The sequence below is a fragment of the Oncorhynchus masou genome, chromosome 15, assembly GCF_036934945.1.
Source record: "Oncorhynchus masou masou isolate Uvic2021 chromosome 15, UVic_Omas_1.1, whole genome shotgun sequence".
Taxonomy (NCBI): domain Eukaryota; kingdom Metazoa; phylum Chordata; class Actinopteri; order Salmoniformes; family Salmonidae; genus Oncorhynchus; species Oncorhynchus masou.
In genome coordinates, this window is record NC_088226.1 from 39984319 (window position 1) to 40003848 (window position 19530).

Here is a 19530-nt window from a genome sequence, read left to right on the forward strand (position 1 = left end):
ACCAGTGGTTTGAGTGGTTCATTGAGCTTCCTGGGAAAATGTAGTTTGAGGTTCCAACAGTAACCAAGGGGGGCGGGGCTTAGCAAAGGGTAAATTGTGTACTGTCATCTCATTGGTTGATTTTAAGGTACGCCAAGGTGTTCGACCCTGCTAATTGGCTGAAGATAGACCCTGTAAACGGGCGGATCTCCACCATCGCTGTGCTGGACAGAGAGTCTCCATATGTGAAGAATAACCTCTACAACATCACCTTCATGGCCACTGATAATGGTGAGAGTGCGGGTGGACCTGTACTGTTTTAGGAATTTACAGTGTATCGCTGTGTGGGGTACTCATGCAGAGAAGCACTTGAGCTAAATCTCACTATTCACATCAATTCAATTAAATTACAATCCATTTAGTTTGACTCACTTTCTTGGCGCGAAAAGATAAATATCTTGTTCCCCCCCCCACCCCCAAAAAAGAAAGGAAAATATCAGATGACAATGGTAGTACTACTACAGAAAATTATATGTATACACATGAGCACACAAGCTAGTGTTCACATACACAGACTCTAAAAACACCACTCACGCACAGAAAGCCCCTGCTGCATCTCAGCACAATCCTGACTGAGCTCTTCATTGTGCTTTTGGCAAATACACGCACGCACGCGCGCACACACGCACACACAGGTCAGCTGTGTGCCTCAGGCAGCCTCCCTAACATACTGATTTCCCTCTCCCTCATTCCCTTACTCACCCTCCTGGTGTGTTTGATCATACATTTCTCTCATCTCTTATTTAGGAGGTTAGTTTCACTGAAGTCATATGTAGCTGTTGACGGAGTGTTGTTTTAAGAAATTTGAGTGTTGCAATATGGTTTGGGGTGTGACATAATATTATGTATGACAGCATGAATCCTGTTTGGTATGAGTGCTGTAATGTGCCTGTAATGTGTTCCTTTTAACATATAGTTCAGTACAGTATCTATGTTGCACCAAACATTGTTTTATTATTCCTGTCTATGTAAGGTGCCATTTTCTTCACTTTGCTTATCTCACTAGTCTCTCCATCTCTCTTTCCTGCATCCCTTTATCCTCCCTCTCTCAGGCATCCCCCCAGCCAGTGGTACAGGTACATTACAGATGTACCTGTTGGACATAAATGACAATGCTCCTCGTGTCTTCCCTCCGGAGGTGGAGATGTGTGAGAAGCCTGAGCCCAACACCATCAACATCACCGCCAGTGACCCCGATCTGACCCCTAACGCCGGCCCCTTTGCCTTCGAACTGGCCAAGCGGCCGGCAGATGCACGCAGGAACTGGACCCTCATACGCCTCAATGGTTAGTCTGTCTGCTTTTTGCCCTCTTTTGCTCCATTTCTCTTTCTCAACTGAATTGAATTCAAAAATGTTTTATTGGCATGACTAAATAACTTGTTGAACATTCTCCCCCATCTCGCTCTCTTTCTTTCTTTATCCTTCCCTCTATTACTCTCCCTTGCTCTCTCTCACTCTTATTTCCTGTCTTTGTCTCTAAAACTCTCAACCTCTATCTGTAACTCCCCACAAACTCTCTTTTCCTCCCCACCTCTCTCTCTCTCTCTCTCTCTTCCCCCTCTCTCTCCCTTACCCCCTCTCTCTCTTACTCTCTTCTCCTCACCCCCCTCTCTGTGTGTCCCTATCCCAGGTGAATATGCTCAGATCAGGCTGCGGATAGGTTTTCTGGAGAGTGGTATCTACGAGGTTCCTATCATCATCACAGACTCAGGCAACCTGCCCATGTCCAATACATCCTACCTACAGGTCAAGGTGTGTCAGTGTGATCACCATGGAGACTGCGTGGACATGGAACGCATCATCGCAGCAGGGCTGGGCACTGGAGCAATCATCGCAATCCTCATCTGTATCATCATACTGCTAGGTGAGTCTGGTTATACAGGCTAGGACAGGCTTACCCACACACTCAAGCAGACTTGCACACACCAACAGCACACAGCCATATCCCCTGCCTTATCTCCCACATTCTCCTATCTGGGTATTTTTATAGCTCCAGTACAATCTCAGAAATAAATGTTTGGATTTGTTCCTAAAAGTGTGTCTCCGCTTGTCACTGGGGTGGTACCCTGACCTCCTTTGTACTTTTAGTTGTACCCCAGTACATACGTCAGATAATAACTTTCTCTAGTGATGGAGAAATGAAGTTTCCTGAAGCATCGAGCACCTATTGTGACGAAACATGTTCATTACGAGGCTTTGATCAACATAGTGGACACTAGTGGCACCTCCTGATCAAAATAATTTAGAGCAGCCAAATCGTTATAGATGACATCCCATACCCCATAGCGTGTGCGCAGCCAAACCAAGTAGTTGGTTGTTCGACCAAACGAAGCTTCGGACGCCATTGATCATGTGCTTCTGATAACAGGATACAGGCATTGGCACACTGCTTCAAAGTACACTGCTTAGCAATGTTGACGCTTGCCTCGGGAACTCCAGCATCAAACGTAACATCACTACCTTTCTCGACAGGTAAAAAAAGCATGCTTTTTGCCTTCATATGTGACCAACTGGCTCGATTTGGACTTATGTAACAACATGTTTTTTTACATTGGATAAAAGTAGAGACTCAGAGTTAGAAAATGGTATATCATACACTACAGTTGAGGAATAATGGGAAAGTAATTGTACTTTAAAAGTTGATAAGCGTGTAACCTCACTTTTGAGAACATCGCCCTTGAATGTTTTGGTACCTACTAGAGAGCTCTTCTTTATCTACACCCATTCAGCATCACTCATATCCTTTTAATCTTTAGCCCCACCTATCTCTTTAAGGATTCACATGTGAGGCTATGTACTAAACAACCAAAAATGTCAAGACTAAAGGCTGACTTATACTACGGGTATGTTCTTGAATTTGTGCCAGAGTGTGCTCTGGGCGTTCGTTATCTCAGAGCATTGTCAGATTGTCCATTCGTAAATTCAGAGCGTTTTGCTCTCTGAGAGTTCAGAGCGCACACTGGACGCTCTGGCCTAACATCAGCAGTCAAGCACCCAAGCTAACTAGCTAACGTTGGCTAGCTTGCTAGCTATTTCCAGACACAAATGAGAGAAAAGCTCATTCTGACCATTTTACTCCCCCTAGCAGAGCTGGTTGGTCTGTTTTTATGTTATCCAGAGCGTTGGTGACTGCAACTGTGCTGCTGGAAACAATTTAAATATGTTTTTGTAGACCTTACAGTGAAATGCTTATTTACAAGCCCGTAACCAACAATGCAGTTAAGAAAAATAAGTGTCATGAAAGTATTTACTAACATAAATGTAAGTAAAAAATTCTTTTATAATAATTAAAGAGCAACAATAAAATAACAGTAACGAGGCTATATACAAGGGCTACCGCTACAGAGTCAATGTGCAGGGGCATAGATTAGTCAAGGTAATTGAGGGAATATGTACATGTAGGTAGACTTATGTAGCTCTACTACGTGATATCTTTCAAAAAAGCAGCATTAGAAAGGATTACCTACACATACTGACCAGCTCATATTATAGACTGAAGCCAATCATGGTTAGGGGGAAGGTTGCTCGCTTTTTTCCGTGGATAAACCAGCTAGGCTCATAATTGAACAATTGTATTCGTATTTACAAATGGCATACAAGTTTGTTATTAAGGCACATGAAAGTTCACATGTTCCAGAAGGTATTTCTGCCAAAAAAAACACATTTTGCTAAAAGAAAAGTTTACGTTAAAATGGCTCTCCGTTGAAGTAGTGACATCTGCCTAGTTTCTGAAACAAGTCACATATTGTACCACCACAGTTACAAAGCCATTTGGTCCTTGTAGACATCAAACTGTTCCTCTACCATAGCACATTTAAACAGGTACAACACTTCCACTCGCGGTTGGCCAAAAATAATTATCGGAAAGCCACACCCCGCCTAAGCCATAAAACCAATATAATTTGCCAATGTGCCTTGTCTTTTAGACAAGGACACACAGTTGTCTTCAAACATGGAAAATCAAGCCGCTCATGAGTTCAGCAACACCTTGTGAAATGGTACAATATGCTTCTGTGGATACAATTCAACCCACTCAATCAATTAAGCAATGCAGCCTACCATAAACACATTTCCAATACATACAGTTCCATTTACAACCACGAAAACCAATACACTCTGATATTTTTTTGCTATCTGGAACCGAAAAGAGTTCTTCAGCTGTCCCCTATAGGAGAACCCTTTGAAGAACCGATATAGAAGCCAAAAGGGTTTTCCCTTCAACCAAAAAGGTTATCCTATGGGGACAGGCAAATAAATTCTAAGAGCACAGGCTAGCAAGAAAACCATAATATAATGTATCTATTTCTATGATGAAACATATCGATATGTAGCTATACCCAGGGGTGTCATTTTGGTTTCTTGGATTGGAATTATGTTGAATTTTGCTTATATCACGCTATACCACAATGAACAACAAAATCTCCGCTGTGCTTTAACAGTGTCATGGATAGTGCCCTACACACTAAACAAGGCTGTTGTAAACCTAGGCTAGCTAAGTAAGTCATTTTGCCATTGCATGACCTACGTTTTTCCTGAAATGACACCACTGGATATTCCACCAAGATTTTGATAAAAACCAACCAGCTAGATTGTTTCTTACCTTTTCAGAAGAGTTACAGAGTTGTGGAATTGTGGGCTATGGTGCTAAACACCTTGACAAGTTCAAGACTATATTCCAAAAACTTCACTGCCCCCCTCCCCTCTTGGCTCTATTGCATCCAATGTCCCCCTCGGTGGTTGCTGGTTTGAAACAAGGAAATCAATAATGTCCATAATCATAGTCAAATACATGCGATTTCTTGCCAGTTACCTATCATGAATTAGTGTTGACAGCGATGTTCCCATAGCACATCAAACTAGTTTTTCTTTACACAGTGCAGTGTATTTAAAATGCTCTTTGCTTGATGGGTGCCTAGCAAATCATTTGGCATTATCAATAGCATTCCTCCAGATAGAACACCCAGCTTTAATGCAGGCCTTGTCTGCGTTAGCATTGGACCTTACACAACTTTCGACAATGGGGGAAAAAAAGGCAGCATCTACACTCTCTTCCTATGAACTAACCTGAATAGAAATAGGTGTGGCATGTCAAGAAGCTGATTAAACAGGAATGTAATTGGAATTTTGCAACCCTACCTGCAAGTGACATTCTACTGGCTTGCTAAGTGATTTGTAAATCCTATTGGAATCCAGCCATAGTTTGGATACAGTTGGAATGGTTTTGTTTCTATTTTGGTAAAATTGTATTAAGACAATTTCACTTGCACAGCTCATATTTACATCATCGTATGTACACTTTAAAGCGGTATAAATATGCATTCAAAACAGCATTGAATATTACACCGATTAGTTTAATGTGTTCTTGATTGAAACAATAAAGAACAACCTAAAACAAAAGTACTTAAAAAATATCAAATCTGTAAAGCCTTTAAATGTGCACACATGATTTAAAACAAAAGCAAACATTTTTAAGACATGGAAAACATGTAAAAAATGTACTTTGTTAAAAAAGCTATCTTCGGTTCTTTTGGAACGGGGTGTCCTTATCAAAAAAGCTTCCTCCTGCTCTTCCGAATCAACTCCGTACCCATCCATCGGGGCCCGGAGGAGACTCCTCCCCTAGGCGCATCGCCCTAGGTGCCACAGCGCTGACAAGCCATTACCGCCAGGACCTTAGGTGTGGTGGGGGACCCTTCTTCTGGGGTCGATACCCCATTTCATTCATACCACCCCAAAGCTTCAGTGTCTACCAAAGCCACTACCTGGTGGGTGGTCTCTACTTGTTTTCCTACCAACAGTGCATCTGTAAGGGAAGGGGGGTGAGCCAGAGCTTGGTGAAGCCCTGCGGTGGGATATGCCTTCGACCCACCCCATATAGTACGAGCTGAACAGTTGGAATAGTTATTCACCCGCAACCTGCATTCATAATTAATGTCAGGGTTTGGAACACTATGAGGAGTCTAAGGTAGCCATTTAAACAGAAACAACCATTTATGTAACGGGTGCAAAGAATCTGATTGGATTAGTTTAGAAAAACGTTTGTGTAGCATAAAATTAAATCAAGCAATGTACATACAAAAACAGATACACATTTAGCAGAGAGAACAATCTATGGCTTGTGTGGCTGGAGTCTTTGACATTTTTTTGGGCCCTCTGACACCACCTGGTATATAGGTCCTGGATTTGTTTTAATTTAAACTTGATTTAAATAGATAATAAGAACAAATTCTTATTTACAATGACAGCCTACCCCAGCCAAACCTATGCCAATTGTGCGCCACCCTATGGGACTCCCAATCACGGCTGGATGTGATACTGCCAGGGTTCAAAACAGGGACTGTAGTGATGCCCCTTGCACTGAGATGCAGTGCCTTAGACCGCTGCGCCACTCGGGAGCCCATGGCAAGGAGCTAAGCCCCAGTGATGTACTGCGCCGTACTCACCACCCTCTGTAGCGCCTTACGGTCAAGTGCCTTGCAGTTGCCATACCTAGCGATGATGCAGCCAGTCAAGATGGTTAGAGCGGTGGATGTGTTGTTACCTATCCTCACCGTCCGAGGGTAGCCCGTCAGGAAGAGTAGGATTCAGTTCCAGAGGGAGGTATTCAGACCCAGGGTCTTGAGGTTGGTGATGTGCTTGGAGTGGACTATGGTGTTGAATCAGAGCTGTAGGAAATAAACAGCATTCTTACATAGGTATTCCCTATGTGTAGGTGTTTGACGGCAGTATGGCGTTCAATAGACATTCCATCATCTGTGGATGTGTTGGGGTGGTATGCGAATTTGAGTGGGTCCAGGGTGTCTTGAATGATGGTGCTGTGAGCCATGACCAGCCTTTCAAAGCATTTCATGGTTATAAATGTGACTGCTACAGGACGATATTAATTTAGGCAGGGTACCTTGGTGTTCTTTGGCATGGGAACTATGGTGGTCTGCTTGAAACAAGTTGGTATTACAGACCAGATAAGGGATAGGTTGAATATGTTAGTGAAGACACTTGCCAGCTGGTCAGCACATGCTCTGAGTACCCATCCTGGTATTCCATCTGGCCCTGCGGCCTTGGGAATGTTAACCCGTTTAATCCTGTCTAAACTGGTGGAGGGGGGTTACTACTAAATTACAGATTTTTTAAAAAGAAGTTCATACCAATGATCATTTTGCTATTTGATTGTGAATTTTAAGACCGATTGAAGTATCAAAAAATTATATAAATAACTTATTTGATGAAAAATTGTATTTGGCCTTACCGCTATAAGCCCATACAAACGCATTGAATAACAGATTCACTACATGGAACAACAGATAGCCCCCCCCCCAAACAAATCTAAAGAAAGTTTGTTCTGAGGTGTCTATTTTTTACATGTATTTAACCCCATATTTTGGTCACTAAACAGTCTCCATATATACAGTACTCCCATTAACTTTTTGGACTGGTACTGGGGAACCTTCAGACGAGTCTTGTGAGGCCTGACATGTACGTGTTTGTGAGAGTCTCGCCTTTACACAGAGGGGTCATATTGTGTAGCCCAAACTGTGCGGATGCTACAAACAGAAATTTGCAAATCGGCTGTACCAACTGTACCAACTGTACCAAGTGTCATCTTTCCATAGAGAGATCATAATAGTTTGTAGGCCAAACCATTCGGATGCTACAGACGATTGTGTGAGAACACCAATTTTCAGGATCTCTCATGGTCTGACAAACACTCTCTAGCTCTGTCACCTTTCACCACAGGTGCAGAAGTGTTATATAAGCGGATGCGGTGGATTGAGACACTGCCAAAGAACAGATATGCTACATGACCGAAAGTATGTAGACACCTGCTCGTCGAACATCTCATTCCAAAATCATGGGCATTAATATGGAGTTGGTCCCCCATTTGCTGCTATAACAGCTCAACTCTTATGGGAAGGCTTTCCACTAGATGTTGGAACATTGCTGCAGGGACTTGCTTCCATTCAGCCACACGAGCACTAGTGAGGTTGGGCCATTAGGCCTGGCTCGTAGTCGGTGTTCCAATTCATCCCAATGGTTTTCGATGGGGTTGAGGTCAGGGCTCTGTCCAGTCAAGTTCTTCCACACCGATCTCGACAAACCATTTCTGTATGGACCTCGCTTTGTGCGCAGGGGCATTGTCATGCTGGAACAGGAAAAGGCCTTCCCCAAACTGTTGCCACAAAGTTGGAAGCACAGAATGAATGTCATTGAATGCTGTGGCATTAACCTCTTACACTTATGGTGGCGCTATTTCATTTTTGGAAGAAAAACGTTCCCGTTTTAAACAAGATATTTTGTCACAAAAAGATGCTCGACTATGCATATAATTGCTACTGTTCGAAAGAAAACACTCTGACGTGTCCAGAAATACAAATATCTTCTCTGTGCGTGCCCTTTAACGTGAGCTTCAGGCAAAACCAAGATGACTTGGCATCCAGGAAATGACAAGGATTTTTGAGGCTCTGTCTTTCATGATCTCCTTATATGGCTGTGAACGCAAGAGGAATGAGTCTGCCCTTTCTGTCGTTTCCCAAGGTGTCTGCAGCATTGTGACGTATTTGTAGGCAGATCGTTGGAAGATTGACCATAAGAGACCACATTTACCACGTGTCCGCCCGGTGTCCTGCGCCGAAATTGGTGCGCAAAAGTCACCTGCCAGTATTTTTCCATGGGGCACAGAGAGAGAAGCAAGCTTCCATGAACTGCATGTCAATGAAGAGATATGTGAAAAAACACCTTGAGGATTGATTCCAAACAACGTTTGCCATGTTTCGGTCGATATTATGTAGTGAATCCGGAAAAAGTTTCACGTTGTAGGTGACTGCATTTTCGGTTCGTTTGGTAGCCAGGCGCAATGTAGAAAACGGAACGATTTCTCCTACACACAGACGCTTTCAGGAAACACTGCGCATTTGGTATGTGGCTGGGAGTCTCCTCATTGAAAACATCAGAAGCTCTTCAAAGGTAAATGATTTTATTTATTTGGTTATCTGGCTTTTGTGAAAATGTTGCGTGCTACATGCTACACAAAATGCTATGCTAGCTTTGCATACTCTTACACAAATTAGTCAATTTCTATGGTTCAAAAGCATATTTTGAAAATCTGAGATGACAGTGTTGTTAAGAAAAGGCTAAGCTTGAGAGCAAACGCATTATTTTAATTTTATTTGCGATTTTCAGAAATCGTTAACGTTGCGTTATGCTAATGAGCCTGAGGCTTAGTCACAATCCCGGATCCGGGATGGGGAGTTTCAAGAGGTTAAGATTCCCCTTCACTGGTACTAAGGGGTCTAGCCCAAACCATGAAAAACAGCCCCAGACCATTTTTCCTCCTCCACCAAGATGTACAGTTGGCACTATTCAGTCGGGCATGTCGCATTGTCCTTGCATCAGCCAAACCCAGAATCGTCCGTCGTTTCCACTGCTTCAGCTTTCAATGGCGACAGGTTTTACACCAAACAAGCCGACACAAGGTGGCATCCTATGACGGTGCCACATTGAAAGTCACTGAGCTCTTTAGTTAGGCCATTCTCCTGCCAATGTTTGTCTATGGAGATTGCCAGGCTGTGTGCTCGATTTTATACACCTGTCCGCAACGGGTGTGGCTGATTCCACTAATCTGAAGGGCTGTCCACGTAATTTTTGACATATCAGGCCAGGTAGTCCTGAGGCATGTCCTAGGGCTCAGGTCCTATGGGAGGGGAGAGGGAGAGATAGAGAATTAGAGGGAGTATACTTAAATTCACACAGGAAAAGACAGAATAATTACACCACATATAACAGACTGACCCCAGCCCCCTGCCACATAGACTATTGCAGCATAGATACTGGAGGCTGAGACGGATGGGTCGAGGACGCTGTGGCCCAGTCCGTTGATACCCCCAGACAGGTCCATCCACTTTGCCAAAGCACAGCCCCCACACCACTAGAGGGATATCAATAGACCACCAATTTACTACCCTGAGACAAGGCAGAGTATAGCCTACAAAGATCTCCTCCACCGCACGAGCCCGAGAGGGCGCAAAACCAGACAGGAAGATCACGTCTGTGACTCAACCCACTCAAGTGACGCACCCCTCCCAGGGGTGGCATGGTAAGCCAGTGACTCAACCCCTGTAATTGGGTCAGAGGCAGAGAATCCCAGTGGAGAGAGGGGAGCCAGCCATGCAGAGACGGCAAGGGTGGTTCATCACTCCAGTGCCTTGCCGTTCACCTTCGCACCCCTGGGCCAGACTACATTCAAATATAGGACCTACTGAAGAGATGAGTCTTCAGTAAAGTCTTAAAGGTCGAGACTAGGGATGATGATGTATTGGTGAACATATCGAAATTGGACGATATTAGCTAAAAATGCTAACATCGGTATTGTCCGATATCTAGTTTAACGCCCGATGTGCAAAACCGATGTCAAAGCTGACGTGCATCTATGTAATGTAGGTACATGATGTAATGGCGCCACGTAAAATGTTGCGCTATACGTGCAACACAGCATTCCTAAACTAGCCCACAATGACTGCTGTGTGGATCTAGCAGTCGTTTGAAAGAGTAACAAAATTTCAGCTCCACAACTCAAAGGCAAAATACATTAAAGCCAAGATAATGGAATTCATTGCCCTTGACAATCAACCGTTCTCTGTCGTGGGAGATGTTGGCTTTCGCCGTCTGGTCGAGCACCGGTACACACTACCAAGTGAGCTATTTTCCCCCTACCGGAGTTACACAGTAATTGCGTCACTGCTATTAACTTAACTGGAACGCCGTTTGGGTCTTTGCATGTCAAAAATGATACAGTAGCACTGTCAAAGCTATACAAAAAAGTCTGCAAAAAAGCAAACACCGGCCACGAACGATGTGTTTACAATACCGCATTGGTAATAAAGCATAATTTGTTCGACTGCAACTTCTGGGGTACCTAGCTAGCACCAATACAACCAGCCTGAAAACTGACCAGTAGAACCTGCAGTCATTTTCATTACTCTTACCAATGATTTAGGAATCCGTGTGAGTAAATATTAGCTAGGTTGCCACTTGTTGTTCGCTTATTGAAATTTAACTTCAGTTCATGAAAATAAATAGCTAGTCAGCAACTGAACCCGGTTGCACGAAGCTAACGTTATAAGCAGCCAGCTAGCTTCTGACTAGTGAGGCTCGACTGCATCGGGCTATGTGTTGTGAAGCTAGCCACAATAAGGATTAGGCACAATAGTGGAATTTGCAGTTTGCTTTCAAAGCAAAAGTATGTAATTGACGGTAATGCAAATGAATACAAAGAGTAGAATTATGCCATACTTTCATTTTGAATGCTAACTGCAAAGTTCACTATTGTGACTAATCGTTATTGTGGTGAGCTTCACATAGTTGAGTCCGACCACCATTAATCAAATAAGAACTGTCTTATAAATTAGAGTTATTTTAGATGACACCTAGCTATATAGTTAGCTAGCTAACTATAGCTACTGAAACAGATGTTGTGTTATTTGACACGTCAAATAGTGTTATTGGACGTGTATCTTTTTTGACACGCAAAATCCAAACAGCGTTCCACAGAAATCCTGTTTGAGAAAGAAACGACTGAACAAATGAACAACGAAACAGCACAGTAAATAAGTGAAAGAAATAGGTTTTCATTATGTTTTACTGGTAATGTGGCCATCCGTAAATGCCAACAAAATAACTTGTTGGTGTGCGTGTGTAACCTTTATTTAACTAGGCAAGTTGTGGTCTGCACTATGGGACTCACAATCACAGCCGGATGTAATACAGCCTGGATTTGAACCAGGGACTGTAGGGACACCTCTTGCACTGAGATGCAGTGCCTTAGACCGCTGAGTCCATGTGTGTGTGTTAACTATATAACTGTACTAGAATGCTTTAAAAGCTGCTAAAATTGTAAATATTGGTTATCGGTATCGTTTTTGTTTGGCAAGGAAAATATCGGATATCGGTATCAGCCAAAAATATCATATCGGTGCATCACTAGTCGAGACCAAGTCTATGTCTCTCTCACATGGATAGGCAGACCATTCCATAAAAATGTTGCTTTATAGGAGAAATCCTTGCATCCAGCTCATGCTAGGTTCAGTGTTGCTTGCCTCCAGGCTTGACCTGTAATCTTTGTTAATTTGCAAGCCCTGCCACATCCTTTGTGCATCAGACCCGGCGTAGTAGGATTTGATCTTAGTCTTATATTGACACTTTGCCTGTTTGATGGCTCGTTGGAGGTCGTGGCGGGATTTCTTTGAAGCGTCCAGATTACAGTCCTGCTCCTTGAATGCGGCAGCTCTAGCCTTTAGCTCAGTGCGGATGTTGCCTGTAATCCATGGCTTCTGGTTGTGGTTTGTACGTATGGTCACGATGTCGTCGATGCATTTATTAAAGAAGCCATTGACTGATGTGGTAAACTCCTCAACGTTATCGGATAAATGCCAGAACATAGCGAAACTGCCTCCTTAGCTTAGCATCCGCTTCAATGGACCTCTTCCGTATTGAGCACATCACCGGTACTTCCTAACCCCCTTTCCCCCTTTTACAGCCCTTTGACACCCCTCTACCCCCCTCGCCCAGTCTACCCCAACCTCCCCAGTCTAGCCCTTTGCCTCACCCTTAATGCACCTGTCACAACCCCAGCCTCGCAACCAGCCATCTTCTGAAATCTGCACTAAATATGCTGATCAAGCTCCTTTCAAGCTTAAATACCTCCTCTCTTTAACATGGCAGAGAAATATGGATGAATAAAAACTGAAGTTACATGTTGTTCCCTTCATCCTTACCTACTTTCTATCCTCTCTCTCTCTCTGTCTGTCTGTCTGTCTGTCTGTCTGTCTGTCTGTCTGTCTGTCTGTCTGTCTGTCTGTCTGTCTGTCTGTCTGTCTGTCTGTCTGTCTGTCTGTCTGTCTGTCTGTCTGTCTGTGTGTCTGTCTGTGTGTCTGTGTGTTTTTGAGTGATAAGGGAATGTAGTGTAAATGTGCCCTTGGATGCATTGTGCACTGCTCAAATGAAATGGTTGTGAAGTTCTAATTATTCCTCTCTTTCTTTCCCCCTCCTTCCTCTGTCCCTTCCTCTCTCCCCTCATCCTCCCTCTCTCCCTACCCTCCTCCTCCCTATTTTTCCCTCCCCTCTCCGTAGTGATGGTGTTGTTCTTTGTGATGTGGATGAAGAGGAGGGATAAGGAACGTCAGGCCAAGCAGCTGCTCATCGACCCAGAGGACGATGTCAGAGACAACATTCTGAAGTACGACGAAGAAGGAGGAGGAGAGGAGGACCAGGTAGAGAAAACACACACTAACATTAACATAATGATAGCATAGCCAATCAGCTGTTGAATCAGATGGAGGGTTAGCCTTCCGCTAACTGCTAGTGGGATACAAGGTCAGTGCTTGGGTAAAGGGGGGAGGCAAGGAGCATTTACAGTGGTTGACACACAGACACACACACACACTGAGGGACTCTCACATGGGGACAGTTGTAAAATTGTATTTGTGCATTTTTACAAGTAATACTTGTTCATAGAGGTGTATGGTTTGTTAATATTAGAAATCAATGAATGAGTCTCAGCGTCATTCTGTTCCAGTGGACTTGCCCATGGGGGTTGTAGGACCTAGCTGACCAATCATTGGATATTAATAATGGCACTCTGAGAGGGGGTGATAAACATGTATTGCCATGGCAATGGCATGGGAGGCGGGGGGTAAGGCGAGAGACCATATTTCACTGCGATGGATGCTACTTCCCACCCATTGTTCGGGAAATTGTCATGTGGAGGAATCATCAGTGACGGGAAAATTAACTGTTGGTGAGCGTAGTGGCTAGTTCCCCCTGATCAGCCCCCCCAGCTGTGAGATGGATTAGTAATGTCTGTCTGGGACTCCCAGTGGTGAGGGGCTATGGGGAGTGGTCTGGCCAGGGACAGCTACAGGAACAGTCACATAGTCTGGCTCTCTGGTTCTAAACGGATACTATGCTACACTGATGCCAATGGCAGAGCCGCAGAGGGTGCAACCCATAGGGCCCTGGTCAAAAGTACACTATAAAGGGGATAGGGCGACATTTGGGATGTAGACAAAGTCTGGCCCTCTGGTCCTAAATGGTTACTAGACTGAGGCTAACACCATTGTGTGTTGATGGTCATATAGCCAATGCTAACAACAGCACAGGCCTGACCTGTCACAAATCCAGACAATCCTAAAAGTAAGGACATTAATCACACATTGTGGCTCTCTTCTGTGGTACTAACGGCCATATCCTCTTCAACCAGCCACTGCTAAGAAAAGCACAAACCTCTTTCAGAAGACCCAAACACAAAGACTTCCAGACATACAGTTATAATACAGCCTCTCAAATGACAAACACACACACACACATTGCACATGTTACATTAAGCGTTTTAAATGGATAAAACAATTTCATCAGCTTTTTGTGTACTTAGCCTATCATCCTGGTGTCAAAGACTGAGCATGGTGAGCAATGACAAAAGCCAGCTATTTTCCTCCGGTAACAATGGCTGAGTCCCTTTCAGACCTGACTGACTAGCTGGCTGTCTGTAGAGATGTCTGTGGTCGCGTTCCAGATGGCACCCTATTCCGTATATAGTGCACTTCTTTTGGGCCCTGGTCAAAAGTAGTGCACTTTAAAGAGAATAAGGTGCCAAAGGGAAATAAGCCTGCATGTGTTCTCCTCTGTCTAGGAAATAACAATAAAGCCTAGCATAGTGACAAAGCCATCTGTATTTATCCATCCATTTCCTCGACCTCTCTCTCTGTCCATCATGTTTTGGTGGCATTCACAGCTCTCCCCTGAAAGTGTTTCATTGGTTAGCTATTACGGTGAACAAAGCCCAAGGTCATTACTTGGCCAGGATTTATTGTCCCTGAAAATGCTCTTTAAGTCGATCCCCCTTGGAGATGAATGTTTCATCATGTTTTTCTGGTTTTTCAATGAAGCAGACACTGGCAATTCAAAAGGAGATCAGAGCCTATCTCTCTTAGCCTTCTATCTCTCTCACTTCAATGTAATGGCTTTATTGGCATGGGAAACCTGTTTACATTGCCGAAGTAAGTAAAATAGATAAAAGTGAAATAGACAAAAAAAATGAACACTCTCTCATTCAATGAGTCAGCGTAAGGTCATGTTGGAATGAGAGAGAAGGATCATGACAGCAGTTACATACACTGTTAAAAATGACTCTTTGGATGAACCTAAAAAGAAATCTTCACCTGCTTACAAACAAGTAAATGAGTTATGTTTTTTAAATGCAAAAATACGGCATGTGTTGAATTCAAATGTATGTTTCAATGCCAACTGTTTCATTGGATTATTACCAAACCTATATTTCAAGTTGCAATTTATTTTATTCAACACTCAACTTAAGTTTCCCCTTTGATTAAACTTAATAAATAACAAATCCAAAACTAATATTTAATATAAATACAACCCATTTTCAAGGGGGGGGGGGGTCAATAACTTGAAATTATGTTTCCAAACATATTCGACTTTCACATGTAGTAGCCACAAGATCCTAACCAAGCATTGGCTACCATAACATAGAAACATTATCCGTTTATTTTGAATCACACGCACCTATGCGCATACTGTATCATCACAGATGCTGGCAGTGTACATGTTTGAGTAATGAATAGAATAGGCCACATTAACTGGAATGACATTCCCTCTCAAGGGTGAGCAAAAATAACAATGTGAATTGTCTGGAGAGCCTCAATGCTTCAGGAAGTGTCATTTTCCCACCACTACCGCTATCCAATGCGCATGAGGTGTTGAAAGCAATTTAGAAGCTTTCATTCCATAAAAAAAAAACATTGAACCGTCAAATTTGTTATTTGATTTCAGACAAATTGAAAAGAATAGGTTGAACAAACCAAAGTGTAATTTTCAATCATTCCAATCAGTAAAAGCACTTCAGGTGTACAACAGCGGCATGCTGCTTTTTACAGTGTATACGCAGTGGTGTCGTAAAAGGCAAGCGCACGTAACGCATCTTTTTTTGTTACCCACCTTTTGCAGAAAATGCTTTGAAAGGATAGTGAGCATGACTTTATTCACATCAAATGGCAATCAGCATTTACCCACATATTGTTTTCACCACCACATCACTGCATTTCCAACCAGTGTCACAAGCTCATCTCATAACCTTATGCGATCTCTGATCATGCATTGTTTATATAGAATAAACTGCTTATGACCGTTTCAGTCATGGTTACCGCACCACAGTGTCACCAACATGGGAAGAATACGTAAGGATCGACGTGGTAGTGCAGCCTGTGTTACATTCTTTGATTCAGTGTATTTATCTCTCTCTCCCTCCCTCCCGCCTTCATACCCTCCCTCCTTCCCTTCCCCCTCCAGGACTATGACCTGAGCCAGCTGCAGCAGCCCGACGCCTTGGAGACGGAAATGGTGAAGGTGGGGATCCGACGTATGGATGAGAGGCCCCTACACCAGGACCATATATACCCCCTCCGTTCTGCTGCACCCCACCCCGGAGATATAGGAGACTTCATCCACGAGGTAGCTAAAGAGTGTGTGTGAGTCTGATTGGGAGCATGCTCGCTTACATGTGTGTCATTGTGTGAAACTATGCATATGAGCTTGTGTGTGTGTGTATGTGACTCACTGTGTGTGACACAGAGAGAGAGAGCCTCTATGAGTAATTCTTAATTAGCTTTGCTAACAGTGAGGATTAGCGTGATAACAACATGGGCTGGCCCGGCTGGCTATTTTAAGATAAATCCATTGAGTTTCATTAATACCCAGAGAGAGACTGGCTTTCGGCTCCACCTCTAGACAGCTCCAGTTGGCTCTACAACAGAATAGTCATAGCTCAATCTCAGTGAGGTAGATTTAATGTGTGTTGAATCTAGTGAGTTGATGTCTACACTGTATCTAGGCGATGAGGACAACTCTTGGCCAAGGGTTAATACAGTATGTTTTTCTATTGAGCAGTGGGACAGTAATCGAATGGTTGCTTGTTCAAATCCCTGAGCCGGCAAGGTGGAAAAATCTGCTGTTCTGCCCTTGAGCAAGGCAGAAAACCCCCACAATAACTATTCCCCAGGCACCGATGATGTGGATGTCGCGTAAGGCAGCCCCCCGCACCTCTCTGATTCAGAAGGTTTGGGTTAAATGCAGAAAACACATTTCGGTTGAATGCATTCAGGAGTGCAACTGACCAGGTATCCCCATCCCTTTCGCTTTGTTTCCTAGGTCTTGTGTGTCAAATCAAATGTTATTTGTCCCGTGCTTCATAAACAACAGGTGCACTGTAACAAATTGCTGAAAGTTTACTGCAAAACTTTCAGTTAGCTACTGTAATTCTATATTACAATACTGTAAAGAGCAATGCATTATCGGGGATCATCGGCGTTCCGCTACACTGCTTTAAAATAATTTGACAGTACAATTTTAGAGTAAAGTACTGTATTAACTGTATATTTACAGCAGCATACTGTGAATTATATTGCATTGTGGGAAAATGTTGTGGGAGTGCGAAATAATCTCTGGATCATTAACATATTTTGAGGTGTGCCTTGAAAGAGGTTATACAGTATTTGTTGCGCCCGTTAGTGAGAATGGTGTACCCCACAGAGTGCAGTACCATACAATTTTATATGTACAGTACCAGTTAAAAGTTTGGACACACCTACTCATTCAAGGGTTTTTCTTTATTTTTAATATTTTCTACATGGTAGAATAATAGTGAAAAACATTCAGAACTATGAAAAAACACATATGGAATGATATAATAACCAAAAAAAGTGTTAAACAAATCAAAATATATATTTTTTGATTCTTCAAAGTAGCCACCCTTTGCCTTGATGATGTCTTTGCACACTCTTGGCATTCTCTCAACCAGCTTCACCTGGAATGCTTTTCCAACAGTTTTGAAGGAGTTCCCACATATGCTGAGCACTTGTTGACTGCTTTTCCTTCACTCTGCGGTCCAACTCATCCCAAACCATCTCAATTTGGTTATGGTTGGGTGATTGTGGAGGTTAAATAGCCCTTACACAGCCTGGAGGTGTGTGTTGGGTCATTGTACTGTTGAAAAACAAATGATAGTCCCACTAAGCGCAAACCAGCAGGGATGGCGTATCGCTGCAGAATGCTGTGGTAGCCATGCTGGATAAGTGTGCCTTGAATCTCTAAATATATCACTGACAGTGTCACGGTGAGAACCACACACGTGGGGATCATCTGTTCACCTACTCTGTGTCTTACAAAGACACGGCGGTTGGAACCAAAAATCTCAAATTTGGACTCATCAGACCAAAGGACAGATTTCCACCGGTCTAATGTCCATTTCTCGTGTTTCTTGTCCCAAGCAAGTCTCTTCTTATTATTGTTGTCCTTTAGTAGTGGTTTCTTTGCAGCAATTCAACCATCAATTCAGCAATTCAACCACCATTATTCACACAGTCTCCTCTGAACAGTTGATGCTGAGATGTGACTGTTGAACTTTGAGCATTCAGAAATGCAAGGTGCCTCACTTTCGAGGGGCTGATGCAGTTTCTTCTCTCAGTAAGTATTGTCCTGTTTTCGAGAAGACCCTCTCAAAGGGAAAGGATGTGGCCACTATGCAGAGTCTCCCTGTCATGACTTTAGTAAACCGTGGGTAGACAGACGGTTTGTTCTTCCGCCAGCTCAGAGGATCTGCAGATCTTTGGAGTAGGGGCTCCTCCACATAGTATCGGACCTCCATTATGGCATCTGCTGAGGGATTCCTTCGTGCTGCATCCCCAGTTGCTCTCTCGTCAAACAGCATCCAAACAGCAGACGTTTGTGGCACTACTACTGGTGCTTCTGCTCCATCTGATCCTTCTTCTCCCTGTTGCTCTGGTGCATGAGCCAGCTGACTGCTGAGGCTGTCCCTCCCTGCTGCTCAGGTTATTCTTTGAAGAGCATCATCAATCACTCTGGCCTCAGTGAAGTCTGACTTCATAAACCCGGGGTCACGTGCAGCAGTTTCTGATAGCACGTGATTATATTCCACTCTGTGGAACTTTCTGTCCATTGTGAACATAGGTTGTCCATCAACTCTGTCACATGTCCTGTGGTTACATTTGCTTCTCTCTGGCGGCTGGCTGTGATTCGCTGCCGACCCTTACACAGAAGTATCATTTTTGAGACTGTCACATAGCTGAAAAGAGAGAACAGTACGTTTATTAGTTCAGGTTTTGTCTACTGGAACTACATTATCATCTACTGCTCATATACATATATAGTATTGGACTAAATAATGATGTAGTAATAACTGCTTACTGTACCTCTCTCTACTGATCTCCACAGTGACCTGCTCAAAGGGTTCCAGGACTCTGCACACCTCCTTCCATTCCTCTTGGGTCAGAGCATCAACAGGTGCATTGACAATGGCTGAGGTGATGGCATCCTTGACTCAAGAAACCGCTTCAACATATAAAATGTTGAATTCCACCTTGTAGTGCAGTCTTGTTTAGGCCTCAGCTCAGGCATCCCGATCTGGC

General features: G+C 43.4%; 1 protein-coding gene across 1 annotated transcript in view; it reads left to right on the plus strand.

Moving 5' to 3' along the window:
* LOC135556239 (cadherin-2-like) overlaps positions 1 to 19530 on the plus strand; it is an 83956-nt gene that overhangs the window by 54206 nt on the left and 10220 nt on the right. Inside the window, exons 11-15 of the mRNA XM_064989260.1 lie at positions 128 to 270; positions 1092 to 1325; positions 1671 to 1904; positions 13163 to 13302; positions 16397 to 16558. Of these exons, the coding sequence (XP_064845332.1) occupies positions 128 to 270; positions 1092 to 1325; positions 1671 to 1904; positions 13163 to 13302; positions 16397 to 16558 (913 nt within the window). The remainder of the gene's footprint in view (positions 1 to 127; positions 271 to 1091; positions 1326 to 1670; positions 1905 to 13162; positions 13303 to 16396; positions 16559 to 19530) is intronic.